Source organism: Heteronotia binoei, chromosome 4 (assembly GCF_032191835.1).
Source record: "Heteronotia binoei isolate CCM8104 ecotype False Entrance Well chromosome 4, APGP_CSIRO_Hbin_v1, whole genome shotgun sequence".
NCBI lineage: Eukaryota > Metazoa > Chordata > Lepidosauria > Squamata > Gekkonidae > Heteronotia > Heteronotia binoei.
Genome location: NC_083226.1, coordinates 62644847 through 62661982, shown reverse-complemented (window position 1 = coordinate 62661982; position 17136 = coordinate 62644847). Strand labels below are relative to the sequence as shown.

Below are 17136 nucleotides of genomic sequence, written 5' to 3'. Positions count from 1 at the left end.
ACATATAATACTGAGTAGTGTTAATGTTGAAAGAAACCTATAAATGGTAAAAATTCTCATGCCACCACTGCTGAAAGACACATTCGCACTACCTTTTATACACACAGCTTCCCCCCCTCCTCTCTGTATATAAGTGCTGTCAAGACATAACTGACTGATGGCAACTCCAGACAGTGCCTTTCAAGGCAAGTGAGAAGCAGTGATGGTTTGCCTTGGCTTCCTCTTCAGAGCCTTCCTTAGTAGTCCCCCACCCAAGGATTGACTCTGCTTAGCATCTGAGACTGGGCTATACCATGCCTTGTCCCCTTCCCCCTAAACATTCCAATTTTCATTGTTTTTCTCCTGCAGTTATTGAGACTAGTTGCCTGGATCTCAACCATATTAAATCATTAAGCTTTTAAGAAATGTTGTGACTGATCCTGTCCTTGCTGTGTTTGCACCCTGATGATATCTCAAATCAAGTTTCTTGTATAATGAAGTGCTAAATAGTGCAATTTTGTAAATTAAAGGGGTTTGGTTGCTTCCATGGGAAGCCACTTCCCTGCACTCACCCCTCAGACACACTTCCTCCTAACCTGTTTTTATGATTTTGCTGGGATCAACTCCTAGGAAACTTGTCTGGTAGTCAAAAACAGGGTGGAACAAGAGTGATAACTGATACATTCCATAAATTTGCACCATCAAGCAATAGCTTTGTGTTTCATCATACTGGAAAGATAAACTCACAATTAATATTATTATTGTGGGTATTTTGTGTGTGTGTGTGTGTGTTTGCATGCTTGGAAGTCATGGTTGACTTCTGGTAACCCCCAGTGGGGCTTGGACATTCAGAGAGGTGGCTTGCTATTACCTGCCCTTGTGTCCTGGACTTGGTATTTCCTGGAGGTCGGCCCTGCTTAGCATTTGAGATCTGACAATGGGCTTGCCTAGACTATCCAGGTCAGGGCCAAAACATAAACTCACATCTAGTGAAGTACATAAATATTCTTTGCTTTAGATGAGAACAACTGAATTTATGGCACATACTGGAAACCTTTTTCTGGCCATGCTTTTCACAACGCAGTTATGGGGTTTGGGGGGGGGGGGTATGTGTTTGTTTTTAACTTAGAAGTTAAGGAGTCAGCAAATACTCTTGCTAAATAAGTAACATGGAACTTGGAGATGAAGTTGATGGTCCTTTTAAACAGTATTAAAACAGCTTTGTTCAAACTAAGCAGATACTCCTTACCAGATTCTGTGACTTGAATTTAGGTGACGTTTTATTGAAAGCCAGAAGACTTTGTACTCTCTCATGACAGCTAACCTAAATTGTAAATTATCTACTAAAGCAAAACAGATGGGTTACTGTTTTTCTGAGTGTGCCAGTAAGGGCAGAAAGATGGAAGATGAAATGTTTTATGAGAAGTTCAGTAATATTTGTCACAGCACAGCAACTGTGGAATCAGTAGTATACAATTAGACAGATTAAATTATATTTATCTTTATATGTGGGAGATAAAAATCCAAGTAAAAGTAAGCTCTGTTGTTGAGAGGGCCAAACAATTTCTCTCCCCCCTTATACATAAAAATGCACTTGTCATACTTTTGACCACATCCTTAAGCAAAATTGTTTGTGCCCATCACAGACACAATAAGCTTTATATATAGCCTTCAAATCACAACTTGTGCTGGGCAATGCCAAGCAAAATGGCATTAGGAAACCAGAATGATTTGAGTGCTGGCCGGGATATGGTTACAAGAAGCAATTGTGCTGGGCAGTGCCAAACATATGGCATTAGGAAACCAGAATGATTTGAGTGCTGGCAGGGATATGGTTACAAGAGGCAATTTTCCAGACCAGATTGGTCAAGTGGGGCAGAAATTAAGCTGGGTGAGAGAACTCCCTGCTACTTTTCTTTCCTTCTCCAATTTGGCTTGTTTGATATGATCAGAAAAGTGTAACATGATGGGATTTTAGTCATAGAGCTATGGTAATCTTCTGTGTTTGATTATTTTCTACTGGATGATGTGGGGTGGCGGTGAAGGAATGGTCCTGAGAACTCCGCTAACTGAGTCTGGCAGGCAGAAGACGGACGGTTTTGTCAGGAAATTCCAAATGAGTATAAATAAATTCTCTGTAACAACCCCGGGCTCCTTGCCTGCTTATGTGTCAAGGAGAACATATTCCCTTTAAGGCTGAGGAAAGTATGTTTCATACTTCCTGCAAACAAAACATTGCACCATTCTGAATTATCTTTTTCATAAAATGGTAAGTAAAAGAGGGCAGAATGAGAGGGCTTGGGAAAAGGGGGTTAGCTTTAGGTAATCTTTAAATTCATTCTTCATGTTTCTGTGTGTTTTAACTATCCAAATGGAACTCAGCTTCTCTTTACCTAGGTTGCTGTCTCTTAGTTATTACTTGTACCACTGTGACTTTTAACATAAAGATATCAGTGTTCTCTCAGACAAAGTAACACTCTGTTAGGCTAATGCCTGAGGAAAGTCTCTATTTTTAGTTTACCTCTGCTGTGGATAAATGTGTTGTTTTTCAGCTGGGTTTTCTCTTGCATAACGCAGCTAATTTCTCTGTGGATTTTGCCCCCCCTTGTCTGCATGCTTATTGTTGAGGGTGGGGGGAATTCTCAGTTTCAAAACAGGAGCACAGAACACCATTTGCACTTGGATACTGTAAGGTCTTGGAATGAGAGACATAGATAAATGTGATTTTTAAAAGCCTAGAATGCAGTGATAAAATGTTTCCACTTTAAAGCATTTCTTGAAGTGCGTGCCTTCCTTAAGGCAGTTAGGATGTGAATGTTTGGGGGCAAGGGTTATACCAAATTTAGCCAAACAGGTTGACATAAAAGAAAACTGAACTGCGAGGTGGATTTTTTTTACTTTGCATTTTCTGTAAGGTAAGGAGGTATTTGTTTGGATAATGAATAGCTTCTGTAATTGCTGAAAGTTGTAACATAGCTAAAGCCATGAGGGATATACTTACATTTTTCTTTTACTTTGCAGAGTAAACGTGAGAATGGAATCTGTTTTGAAAGAATTCAGATTAATGACCAGGTTACAGGCTTAAGTGTATGTCAAGGAGTGTGTTAGCTTGCTGGACCCTCCTCTGAAATACTGCTTCCCACAGTTTTGTCTTTCCTTTCTGGAGAATATTGTCCTATGCTAAATCAAATGATGTGATCTCCATCAACATATATCAGAGGGGTGTGTATCAACTGCACATCACTATTTCCTAGGAGGGAGAGGTTATTGTGTTAAATATTGCTTGTTTCTAGAAACACTGGTATTTTTAGGAATGACTAGCTGTCTTCATGAGGGAGATAAGTGAAATGAGCTGCAAAAGTTGTTCTTGGTAAAAGAGAGAACCATCCATACCTTGTATAAGCTAGTATAAGAATATGGTTTCATTGCTCTTGACAAATCATTTTTACCTCTTTATTGCTAATTTGGCTCTGAACCTGATAAGAAACTTGTATCTGAAAGGTGTAAATGTTGTGGAGGCAGATACACAGATTAAAGAGTAGTGACTTGGCAGGTCTTGTGTAGAACTTGGAAGACTTTGTTCTTTTTCATTAATCCCGCTGTGATGTTGTGTACCATGAAATCCCAGGCTGACTGAGTTCTCCCTTGATCTTGTTTACTCACACCAGTTGTAGCTGTCTCCCTTGGCTGCAACCTGAAAAATCTGCATTGTTCTAGATTGATAGATGGTGGCTGAAGAGTTGAAAGTCTTGCATGTGGAGTACAGGTAAATATTGCCCTCCCTAAGGGCATATTAGAATTAGAGAACATGGAAGTAGGGATAGGCACAAACCGGGAAAACCTGAACCCAAACCCAGCCTCTCTACTGAACTGGTTCAGGAAGTTTCAGGACACAGTGGGACAGTAAAAGGGCAGCAGAATATGGTGGCGTCAGAAAATGTCCAAGAAGATTACTGCTGGATATCCTACTCAAAATACCCAATAGTGAATTTTTTGTGCAGAGTCTGACCCCTTTTCCTGCAGTCTAGGAATAACTTTTTGTTAGGATCATATACAGAGGCAGGGATGACCCTAAATGCTCACAAACGGAAGTCTTATTTTGCAGAGTACTAGTGGGCACTTACTGTGAATGGGCAGCTATTCAGCCTCCTTGTAGAGGTGTTCTTGTTTTACTGAGCAAGGAAAGTTATGTGCCAATTAACACACAAAAAAGTTACTTTTCTACACGCAAGTAATATGAGCTGCTGCAAGAGAATTTGGTTGTGTGCATTAGCAGGGGTGTCGAATTCGTTGTTATGGGGGCCGGATCTGACATAAGTGAGACCTTGTTGGGCTGGGCCATGTTGGGGCAGGCCATGTGTGTACTTATTTAAGATTAGGTAGCAGAGATACAAACTTCATAAAGGACACAGACAAACTCAAGGATTTTTTAAAAATTAAAATATGCTTAAAACAGGGGTGGCCAACGGTAGTTTTTTGCCTACAACTCCCATCAGCCCCAGCCATTGGCCATGCTGGCTGGGGCTGATGGGAGTTGTAGGCAAAACAAACATCTGGAGAGCTACCATTGGCCACCCCTGGCTTAAAACATTAGCACTCATTGGTCTTAAAGAAACTTTCTTAGTATTTTCCCCATGGGATCCAGGGAACTGGTCAAAGGAAGCTCTGGCTCCCTCAGGAGGGGGAGGAGCCTCTGCCGAAAGAAGGAATAGAGCAGGGGTGTCAAATATGCGTCCCGGGGGATGAATCAGGCCCCCAGAAGGCTCCTGTCAGGCCCCTGAGCAACTTGCTGTCATCTGTTTTCTTCTTCCTCTTAGGGGTCCCAAATCCCCCGCCTGGGCGGGAGACCCCCAATTTGGAGCCTCCTCCCCCCGCTCACCAAAAAAATGAAAAGCGGGGGGGGAATGGCGGCCCTTCCCACCAAGACGAGCCGAGCGCGAGCAGGCCTCTGGCTGGGTTGGCTGCCCACCGAGGTCTCGCGCCGCTAGAGCTGGGCGCTCCTTCTCGGAGCCCTTTTCTTTCTGGTGGCGCAGCTTCCCTTCCCGCCTCAGCCCAGCTGGCTGGGGGCTCTTCCGCGCACTGGTGGTGGAGGGCTGGCTGTCCCCGTCTTCAGGAGCTCTGCCGCCTGCTGCCCGCCGCCGTGGTGCGCTGAGCGGCCATTGGCAAGGAGCAGGCTGGCCCAGCCTGCTCCTTGCAAATGGCCGCTCAGCGCGCGTGGCGGCGGCGGGACAGCGGGCGGCAGAGTGGAGCCCAGGCTGCCCGCTGCTGCTCCTGCCTCCCTCTCCGTGCCCTTTGCCTGGCCGCAGCGCTGCCTTGGTGCCCGCATGGGGCTCGTTTACCCTCGGCGCCACTTTCTTGCCCGCCGCCCAAGTCGCTGCTGCTCCTGCCTCCCTCTCCGTGCCCTTTGCCCGGCCGCAGCGCTGCCTTGGTGCCCGCATGGGGCTTGTTTACTCTCAGCGCCACTTTCTTGCCCGCCGCCCAAGTCGCTGCTGCTCCTGCCTCCCTCTCCGTGCCCTCCTTTGCCCAGCTGCAGCGTTGCCTTGGCGCCCGCAGGGGGCTAGTCTACCCCTGGCGCCACTTTCTCGCCTGCCACCAGCGCCCCGCCGCCCAAGGCGCTGCTGCTCCTGCCTCCCTCTCCGTGCCCTCCTTTGCCCAGCTGCAGCGTTGCCTTGGTGCCCGCAGGGGGCTAGTCTACCCCTGGCGCCACTTTCTCGCCCGCCGCCAGCGCCCCGCCGCCCAAGGCGCTGCTGCTCCTGCCTCCCTCTCCATGCCCTCTTTTGCCGGCTGCAGCGCTGCCTTGGCCCCCTTAGGGGGCTTGTGTATCCCCAGCGCCACTCGGTCAGGCCCCGGGGCCAAGCCCTCCGGCACCTTGGCCACCAGCTCCCCATGCTTGGCTGTGCCGCCTTTGCCCAAAGAGCCAGGGGCTTGGGCCGCGCCGGCAGGAAAGCAGCTGCTCTTCTTCACCTTGCCCGACGTCAGGGAGGAGGGCGCGCCTGACACCGACCCCCAGGAGGACGCTGCGGCGCCCAGGCAAGTGGGGAGTGGGTGTCGTGCGCACGACACCAGCTCAGGAGCCGCCGGTTTCTGTCTTGGCCCTAGGGGCTTATGTTGCGAGGTGGGGACTTCAGACGAGCCCTGACTGAAGAGTGAGGTCGTGCAGGCTTTTGGGGAAGGGGGAAAATGGAGTGTTGTATTCGTCGTCGTACTCTTGGAGGTGGATCTCAGCCCCCTTGGATATTTCTTTTCTTAAGAAACTCCAAGCAGATATTACTATTACCAGGTAGTACTTTGTATTAGATAGTACGTTTTATTACACACATGTGTTCTAGTTCTCCAGAACTCTTCATCGGGTTGGATGGCGCTCCTTTCTTTGCTTGTTACTCACTGGCTGGCGTGCGGGACACGACAAAGATTTCTACAGTGGGGGAGGGGGAAGGGCTCGGAGGAGAATATTCCCTCTTGGGGGGAGGGGGTTGTCAGCTGGGCGAGGGGAATTCCTGGAGATGTGGAGGGTGGTGGGAGGCTGTTTTTTGAGGTAGAGGCACCAAATTTTCAGTATGGCATCTAGTGCCTCTCCCCAAAATACCCCCCAAGTTTCATAAAGATTGGACCAGGGGGTCCAGTTCTATGAGCCCCAAAAGGTGCCCCTATCCTTCATTATTTCCTATGGAAGGAAGGAATTGAATAGGTGTGCTGTCCCTTTGGAGTTCAATTATGCTTGTCACAGCCTTGATCTTGGCTCCACCCCTAATGTCTCCTGGCTCCACCCCCAAAGTCTCCTGGCTCCACCCCCAAAGTCCCCAGATATTTCTTGAATTGGACTTGGCAACCCTACTTCCTCTTGCTTCCTCCTGCATCACAACTTGCTTTGCCAAGCTTGCTCAATCGCACAGAAGCAACAGAGGATGTGGAGAGGAAGTGGAGGAAGGAGAGCTAATTTTTCCAGGCTCTCTCAATTGCACAGCAGAGCTACTGGCCAAGCCTCTCTTCCTTCTGTTGGCTGAAGCTCAACAAGCCAGTGACATGGATTATGCTGAATGTGTTTGTTTATCTGTATCCTTTATAAAGTTTATATCTCTGCTATCTGGCATTACATTTTATGACACACATGGCTCAGCCTGACAAGGACACATTTATTTCAGATCCATCCCTCATAACAAATGAGTTTGACACCCCTGGAATAGAGGCTTGGCTCAGTAACTTTTCTGTGCGAATGAGAGAGCCTGGCAAAGCAAACTCTGCTTCCCTCCATTCCTCCCCAAGGGAGTAGCCTCAGCCAATGGAGAAAATAGAGGTTTTGCTCTGTAGCTCCTGTGTGATTGAGCAAGCCTTGCGAAACAAGCTGTGATACAGAAGAAAGTGAGAGAGAAGGAAGCAGACAACAGCCAGTTGCTCAGGGACCTCATAGGAGCCCTCCGGGGGCCTGATTCAGCCCCCAGGCCACATCCCTGTATTAGAGTATGCAGAATACAAATCTATGGAATAATGTCTAAGAGCTGCTTCTCTGGTCCTGAGAAGGAGTCCCATGATAGCTATCACTGCATTGTTGATAAAACAGATGGTTTTATCATTACATGTAAAGTCATGCATATAGTCACACTTTGAAACAATATTTACTCTAAACACATTTCAGAAAGAATGGTGACATATGAGTTTATTGACAGTGTGTTTGCATTCTTGCAAGAAAGAATTAATACAGGTAATCTGATATGCCAGATGCTAAAACTAAACTCTTAAAATGTGAGAAATGAGATAAAATCCTTTATAGCCTTTTAAGCATTTAAACAAAGTGAACACAATAAAAGAGAACACAACAAAAATTGCTTCAAATTACATTCGCCCAAGTTCGGGACAAGCTGCCAGAAGCCAAAAGGAAAAGTCTTTGCCAACTTACATTCTTTGGCAAAGAAATCCTTTCCCCAGTTCTGGGTAGGAAGGTAGCAGTAAGTCCAAAACCAGGCATAATTAAATATTATATCAGCTAGAGTGCAAGTCAATAACTATCTGAGAGCTTTTTTCTGTGTTGTGGTAGTAGACAAGGGTGCCCATTGTCTCCTTTGCTATTTGCACTAGCTGTCAAGCCGCTAGCTCAATGTATTAGAACACACCCAGGAATAACGGGGATAAATATTGCTGATAAAGTATATACAGTGAGTATGTATGCTGAGGATTTGATAAGTTTTTTTATCTAACCCGGTACCATCTTTGCAGAGTTTAGAAGAGACTTTTGATACAATTTTCTCAATTTCTGGTTTTAAGATTAACTTTAACAAATCTAACATTCCATTGCAAGTAAGAAATGTGTTGAAATCTCAGATTATAAACTCTACAAAACTGTCTTGGAATAATACTAAGTGGAGATGTTTGGGGGTGTACATTCCCCTTTCTTCCCTTCCATTGGCTGAAGCTCCTCCCCTTTGCTTGCTGCCTTAATCACATGGGAGAAATATAAAGCATCTTTAAGTCCAACAAAGTTTTATTCAAGGTATGGGCTTTTTGTGCCTTGCTATAGTGTGTGTGTATTTTGTTGGGCTCATTATGCTGTCTGTCTGTCTATCTATCTATCAATCATCATCTCCTGAATTCAACTGAGTACATCAGCCTGCTATCTGGGAAATTTAAGTTCAAAATCCCCAGTCTACAAGGAAATATGCTGGGTGATACTGGTCTGGACACTCATGCTCTCAGCCTAATCCGCCTCACCAGCTTGCTGTTATTCTATGTCTAGATAGTTCACTGAGGAAGACTGGATTGTGAGAGAATTAATGCAGTAATACTGCTTCCCCCTTATCACTGTATTAATTCTCTCATGATCCAATTTTTCTCAGTAGGTAAGCAATGTGAACAAAAGGTATACTTGCTCTGCCCCCTGCATCCATTGCTTAGTCATTATATATATACATAAAGTGCAGACCCACAGGAAACCTGTGGGGAGGGTGCATCCCTACCCTTTTGATTCCTTCCCTCTTCTCCCTTCTCCAACATTCTCCCTTCTCTTTCACCACCTCTCTTTCTACTCCACCCCTTCTCTGTCAATCTATCCCTTCCCCTCCCCCTCCCCTTTCTGTTTATTCCCCTTTCCTTCTCTCCCATCTCTATTTTCCCCCTTCTCTAGCAATCCCTCTTCTTTCTCCCCCTACTTTGTCAATATTTCTCCATCTCTTTTTCTCTCTGCTCCTTATCATATCAGCTATGATGTTTGGAAACTGCTTCAGACCCAGAGTGGGTCTCCTGTTACAGGGCCCAGAGCATTATCTGGATGCCACTGTGCCCATCTCCAAAGAAAGTGAGTTGTTTGTGTAGGTGGAAAATGTTTTTTCTTTCAGTTTGAACTTAAAACCCCATTGTATTTTTTAAAAAGATTTCAGATTTTTCTGCAAAACTGGGGAGGGGGGGATGTTCCCCAAGTGTACAAGAAAATCTGTTTAGTGTCAGAATGACCCCAAACTGCAGATTTAGGCATCATCAGATGGGGGCCATACTTGAGACAGAGATATAGATGCTATTGGGGGAAACTGCTCAGATGGCTTTTCCTCCCCTGGAAAACTGTTTAAATACTGTTTAGCTTTGTTGCTGGTAGTTTGGTGACACATTATGTCATTCATGTCTTGTCTATATTTAATTGTTTTTAATAAGCTCTTACTTTACATTATTGTACAATAATAAAGGGTCTGTTTCATTGCAGAGGCCATGCTTTGCCTATACTCTCATATAATGCCATTTTCATATACTGTAGTATATAGAGGGCTATAAGGAATGTTATAGGGGTGCTGGCAAGCAGATAACTACAGTTTGTGACTTAACAAACTTCAACTGGAGTCTTCTGAGAGAACTAATTGAAGATGGTGGTAAAACCCCTGCTTTAACCCTTGGTTATCCCACTTAAACCTACCAGTTAAAGGAAAACATTAAAATAAGCATTTTATCTATGGGTGCTATAAAGTGAAAGCATAGTGCGTTCTTGTGTTTATAAGTCAGTCTGAGCACTATTCTCTTGAGGACAAACTGAGAAAGTGCAAATAATACATATAACAGATATAATGCCCTTCAAATATTGCCTATTTAAAAAAATATATTATTGCAAAAGAGGGATCATGCACCTTTAAGAGGCTGTTCCATTAAGAGAAAAGAGTGTGCTGAAAAGGAGTGGCAGAAAGAGACTTTCCCCCCTTCCGTCCATATCTGAGCTAAAACTGTGCACTCATTGGAGAAGGCTCAGCCTATGAAACTTTGTGAACTGCTTGCCTGTATTCACATTAATGCTGAGCATTTCTCATCACCCCATAAGGGAAAAATTGAGAGGCAGGGATTTTTCAGGCAAAGAGGTTGTTGACGTATGAAGCTGTGACTGCAGGGAAAAGTCTGGGGCCCGTAGACTTTGAACAGAAGTGTGTTTGTCAGAAGCAGAGAAACTTTAAGGTAACGTAAATGGAAATCTGAAAACCATTTGTGCTGGAGTTCAGAAGCTCTCGCCTTTCTTTGTCTGCAGGAGAAGCAGGTTATACAGCAAGAACAGGTCTAAATACTCTGCCTGCAGAGGCTAAGCAGATCTGCTGCAGTTTTATTTAGATTGCTTTGGTGCGACATGCGACTCGGGTGTCTGCAGGAAGCTGGGCTGTCCTGACATCTGAGCTGGTAGTTTCTCTTTCAGCTGAGATATTTTAGACTGTGCTGGAAACGAGTCTGGCTGCATAGTTTTTAATATGTCACTGTAACTCAGGATAGGGATATAAAAGAAGCCACATAAACAATCACAAATGAATCTGCTTCTAAGCTTGGACAACTGCTTCTTTAGATTTTGTGCTAAAATCTAAACAGCTTTCTGCTAAACTACTGCTACAAGTATTCTAATACTGGCAGATTTAATGAGAAATTGTTTTTTGTAACTCTTAGAAATCCTGTAAGCAGTATTATTGCTCATTGTAATACTGAGGTTATTTGACCTTTCATAGGTGGCCTAGTATGTGTAAAACAATATCATGCTATAGTAGTAACACAGGATCTTCTTGAAATACTTTCAGCATAATGAGAGGGATGTTTAGTGGCTTATGTGAGATATGTGCCTATTTTAAGTATAACATACTCTTAAAATGCTATGTATGAACTAAAAAAAATTCAAGATGAAGTTTTATTGGGAGATTTTCCAATATAGAACACTGATTAAGCTCAGTTGAATAGAGTTTTAAAAACTAAATTCTTGTAGGATTCTCACCTATTTTCCTTTCCCCTCCTCCTTTCAGAAAAAGATGAAAATGCTCTGAGTGGGGAAGATGACAGAGACCAGAAAGATCCTTATTTTGTGGAAACACCTTATGGATACCAACTAGACTTGGATTTTCTTAAATATGTGGAAGATATTCAAAAAGGAAACACTATAAAAAAACTAAACATTCAGAAAAAGAAAAAAGTGACACCAACTTTTGTGACTGGCAAAAACACAAGTATCCAGTACAGTGGATGGACATCAAATGAGTCTCTTTCTTCATCCAACAGTGATGAAAACAAACACTCATCATCTCTCTTTGCTGCCCGAAGCCAAGCAGCAACAGCAGTCTGCACAAGGCCATCTTTGTCTTTTGAAGCTTCTCCAAACTTTCTAACCATCCCTGAAAGCAAACAGCTACTGCCTCCCTCACCACAGCTGCCTAGACACAACCTTCATGTCACAAAAACTCTAATGGAAACACGGAGACGACTGGAGCAGGAAAAGATGGCAATGCAGGTGATCCCAGGAGAAACCCGAAGGCCCAGGCTTTCCAGTTTTGGAGCCATGGGTTCAACAAGCTCACTTCCCTCCTTTGTTGGATCCAGTGGGCATAATCAGATGTCTCAGCAGTTTCAGAATGGGCATCAGGGAAATGGAGACTATAATGTTTATCTAACGTCCTCTGTGGGCAGTTCCATCAGACATAGTCCTTTGAGTTCAGGTATATCAACACCTGTAACCAATGTTAGCCCAGTTCACCTGCAACACATCAGGGAACAAATGGCTATTGCACTCAAACACCTCAAGGAGCTTGAGGAGCAAGTGAAGACCATTCCTGTGCTTCAGGTTAAGATTTCAGTATTGCAGGAAGAGAAAAGGCAGATGATGGCAAAGCTCAAAAGCCAAAGAATAGTCAACCAGAATGATGCAGGCCATTTCAGAAAGAGATCTTACAGTGCAGGAAATGCAGAACAGTGGAAGCATCTCTCTCCAGTCAGGAGGGGTGGGGAACTTTATATAGATTGTGAGGAAGAAGTGGGGAGTGTGGAACAGAGCTCAGAAAAGGTAGAAGAGTTTAGGAAGTTGACTGCTGAAATGCAAGCCTTAGAGAAGAAAATACAGGACAGTAACTACGATACCCCTTCTAACCTGAGAGCGAATCGTGAAAGTGTAATGAAAGCAAAGAAGTCTGTTGCTGTGGGTGCAGAGGAAAATATGAATGATGTTGTTGTGTATAACAGAACTTTGAGAGTGTGCAGGGATGTAGCAATAGAGACAGAGAAAAAAACTAAAGATTCTAATGTTGGAGTGACAGAGGGGATGCTCGGCCTATCTACGGAGGCTGAGCGAGAAATAGAACTCCAGCACCAGACAATTGAAGCCCTTAAAGACAAAATCTACCGGCTGGAGGTTCAGTTGAGGGAAACAACTCATGACAGGGAGATGACCAAATTAAAGCATGAGCTTCAGGCAGCTGGGTCTAGAAAAAAAATGGACAAAGCACTGATGGCTCAGCCTCTTGTCTTCAGCAGAGCAGTGGATGCAGTGATACAAACAAGAGACCAAATGGTCGGTGGTCACGTGGATGTTGTTGATTCATGTGTAGGGAGCTATCTCCAGATGAGTGATGTTGGAGTATCCTGTAGGCCTATGTTACAGAGTGCAGCTGTAGGTCCAGATGTGCCCATGAATTGGTGGATTGTAAAGGAGAGGAGAGAAGTGTGCAACCAGTGTGTTGGGAGATCTGTTGAGATGTGCAACAAGAGTGTGGGAACAGATATGAGCATCTGCGAAACTGGAGTCAATACAGAGGAGTCTGTGGACAGTCTAAGCTTGCACAAGTTAGAACTGAAAGTTGAAGTGAGGTCTATAGGCTGCGGGGATTGTGTGACAGACTGTCCATCAACAGAGACTGTGTCCTGCAGCACGAACACGGAGACTAGTTGCAAAGTGGATTCTGGAGTCATGGCAGTGCCTTGTACAGCTACCCAGGGAACCAATACAGTATTAGAAAAGGATAACCAGTTCACCAACACAGAAATGGTTTCCTTAACTGACTCCAGCACCAACACTTTGCTGAGTACGTATGATAAACAGACAAACACCATTATTGTGGAGATGCGGACCGTGGCTGTGGGAGACGGTAGGGTAAAGGATGTAAATACAGCTCCTAAAACTCGTTCCATTGGTGTGGGAACAGTGCTTTCTACCATGGCTGGCTTTGAAAAACCTTCACTACCAAAGACCAAAGATACTGGAGTGGGTCAGATCAGTATTAATGAGAACTATCTAGTTGGCCTGAAAATGAGAAACATTGCCTGTGGTCCTCCTCCAGTTTCAGTAGTGCCCCCCAGCACTAGAAGTATTGGGGTTGGAGATGAATCTGTGTGTGAATTGGGAAGTCAGATGCTGGACAATCCATTTCCTCTCCCTGAAATGAGGACTGGCTTAGATCACTACATAGAGCGGGTTCAGAAGCTGGTTCAAGAGCAGCAGATGCTTCTTGCTGAAAATTACTCTGAGCTAGCAGAAGCTTTTGGAGAGCCTCATTCACAAATTGGCTCTCTCAATTCTCAGCTCATCAGCACCCTCTCTTCAATCAACACTGTCATGAAATATGCAAGCACTGAGGAACTACGCAGCTTAGATGTTCCAAAACAGTGCATGGACAAATCTGCTACAAAAGGTATGCTGAGTGAACATTTGTACTTTTTTAATCTTGTACCATGGTGATATCTTAGAGGTAATCCTAAAAAGGTGGTATGGAGGGAGTGGTTTTGAAAATGCAGTTCACAAAACTGCTTATGCCATTTTTTGCTTCTCAATGGAATGAAAAGCCCGAGAAAGAGATTCCTATCTTAATACTGCAGATGATACTGAAATGATGAGTGCTATAAATGCTCGAATACCTAATATAACTAAAAATACCCAGTGACTGGGTTATAATCTGTTTTGTTCCCCTGGATATTTAACCTTTATATAGCTGACATCTTTAGAGATCAGATCCTGCCTGATGGCAGGAAGTGACTCTAAAATTATGGCTAGAGGTATTTCTAAAGGAGATCAACTTATCCCACACAACCCCCAAATTAATTTCATTTCTGAATGTTTCCATTTGTTTCCCTGTGCTTGCGATTTCTGCATGACTATTTTCTACTTTTCACTTGTTAATCTTGCTTCTTATAGTATGTTCTGAAAAACTGGTTTCAGTTGTTAGCACTACTGAAGTTGATGCAGGGGATAGGAACATAATGCCATAATCTATCATTGTTTGTTCTCCAGATATTTTGGAAGCAGTACAGAATCTTGTATCTCAGTAAGGTGAATATCGGTAATGTTGGAGCCTGGTTACTCTGTAATGTTATCTCAATGCACTCTTGTTTCTCATTCAGAAAACTAGACCGAATTAATCATGGTTGGATATTCACATGCTCATGAGTGTAATTATACAAATTTAGTATGAAGGTGAGAGAATTAAAAGCCAGACCTGCATTCCCAGGTAATGCAGAAAGTACCTAGACTTGTTCTAGAATATAGAGAGAAACCTAAAATTAATTGCTGCTCTCAGTGGTTAGAACAGTACTTGACAACCTAATTATTTCTTATAGTTTCCCCCCTCAAGGCTAAATATTATTTGAATAGAATTATAATTCCTTTATATGGAATTTGTTCTATACTTAGTACATAAATTCTGCAGGTCACATTGTAGGTAGTTTCAGAACTGTAATGCTAATAGGATAAGAAGTATTTAGAAGTCATTTTCACTCCAGTGACTTGGAATTCTAGCCAGGTATTAATGTGCTCTTTTGTCTCTTCTCCTATCAGGCGTGATGAGAGAGTTTAGAGTAGACACAGGTGGAGCCTGTGATTCAACTGCTTATATAAGCATTTTATTGGGACTTCTAGTTCAGATTCTTGCCAAAAATATTAAGGGATCATTTTGTTCTAGTTGTAATGCCATCATTCTTAATGCAAGAAGCCTGTATGATCAATCACTTCGTTATTTTAAACTAGAGCAGCATCCTACTATTTTGCTAATTTCTTGCCTTGATACACTGCCTTACATTCTCTTGCATTTTTTAGACTTTTTGAAAATTCTTAATGACCTCACACATTTTCTTTTCTCTGTACAGGGCTCAACCTAAAACTGATTACTGACCCTAAAATAATTAGCGGTGTAGTCTGTTAAAGCATAAATAACAGTAGTTTTATATGTCAGACCCCACCACACACTTCTGTATACTCTTCTGAAGTCATTCTTGATAGCATGATAGTATTCATGCATTTATATTTCAGTTACTTATTTAATATAGTATATTTTATTTCTGTGCTGGTACCCCCCCCCCCTTTTTCTGTAAGTGAAGCCAAAAAATGTTTACCAAGTGAACAAATAAAATGAGCTTCCCTCTCAGTTTCATGCTGTAAATTTAATTTTTTATAAAATGTATCAAAGGAAAGTCAGTGTGATGTAGCAGTTGAGTGTTAAGGCACCAACTGGGTTCAAATGGCAAGATTTGCATTCAAACTAATACTCAACCATGAATCATATTGTTAGAATCCAGTAGCACTTTTAAGACCACTGGACTCTAACTTCATTTTATTGCTTCAGACCAACCTGGATCCATGAATCCTATTGGTTGACCTTGGACCAGTTACACTGTTTGTCAGGGCTGTTATGAGAATATATTGGAGGGAGAGATATTACCACCCTGAGTTCCTTAGAAGGAAGTGTGATGTAAAATGTATCAAATACTTATTACTGATTAATATTGAAAAATAAGAGCCTGCTTTGCATAATGACCTCCAGTTGGAAGACTAATTTCTGTGTTGCTTGAAGCCTAGGGGTCTGTCACTATAAGAAAACCGGCCCGCTGTTCCAGGGCAGCTGCACTCCACAGCTGGAATGTTCACTCTTCTTTTTAAGCTACTGTAATATATACATTGCTCTGATTCCCCTCCTGCCTTGAGTCTAGACTGGGGTTGTCCTAACTTCAATCAGATAAAAATAAGTTCTTTACTAAATTTTACTCTGCAGTAGTTGCCACTATTAAACAAGAGGCAACTGGATTCTGCCTTCTGTAGTGTTGATGAGATTGTATAAATATTTAGTCAGTAACATAATCCTTTATTTAAGCAGACGAATGGTGAAAGGTTTAGAAGTAAGCTAAGAAAAAAGAGGGGGGGAGAGTTGGAATAATGTTCAGAAGAGAGAGGATAGGAAGTCAAAACAAAAATTTAACCAGGGCTCTTTTTTTTAGCAGGAACACACAGGAACGCAGTTACGGCTGGCTTGGTGCCAGGAGGTGCAACTTAATATGCAAATGAGTTCTTACTGTGACATCAGTGTGATTGTGTCATCAGTGTAACACAGTAGAATCTTACTGCCAGTTTGGGGAAGATTGTTTTTATGTACAGCACATGACTGTCTGTAGTAGAGGCAACCATATAGCACACAGCCACAGTTCACATTCTGAGAGACAGCCTGCCTCTAAGGCATTTAGTAAGAAAATGGTTAGGTTCTCCCTACTATGTTCTTTCCTTGTTCCCCTTCTTAATATTTTATATTGTCTGCCCTCAGGAGGCATCATTAAAATGAATTGTGTGCTATCACTGAGGCTGTCCATCCTTTTTTAAAAGAAGGAAGACCAATGGGCTAAATGTGTCTTTTATGCTAGACATTGCCACAAGCCTCTTCAGTGATGTCCCGTGCATCTCAATCCCATTGGAAGCTTGAATTCTCCCTCTGTCCCCTTTGTTAGGCACTGAAGATTTTTTGTTAGACACTGAAGACAGCTAGTCTGGTGTAGTGGTTAAGATCAGTGGACTCTAATCTGGGAGGACCAGGTTTGATTCCCCACTCCTCCAAACATGCAGCTGTTGGGTGACCTTGGGTCAGTCACAGTTCTCTCACAGCTGTTCTCTCAAGAGCTGTTCTCTGTGAGCTCTTTCAG

At 43.3% G+C, this 17136-nt stretch overlaps 1 protein-coding gene across 4 annotated transcripts in view; it reads left to right on the top strand.

Moving 5' to 3' along the window:
- KANK1 (KN motif and ankyrin repeat domains 1) overlaps positions 1-17136 on the top strand; it is a 161919-nt gene that overhangs the window by 124943 nt on the left and 19840 nt on the right. For 2 of the 4 annotated variants that reach the window (XM_060237421.1, XM_060237420.1), the window contains one exon: positions 11220-13871. In XM_060237421.1, the coding sequence (XP_060093404.1) occupies positions 11220-13871 (2652 nt within the window). Of the gene's footprint in view, positions 1-2069; positions 2249-10213; positions 10399-11219; positions 13872-17136 lie in introns of those variants that run through there. The other 2 variants (XM_060237423.1, XM_060237422.1) reach the window with 2 other exon arrangements.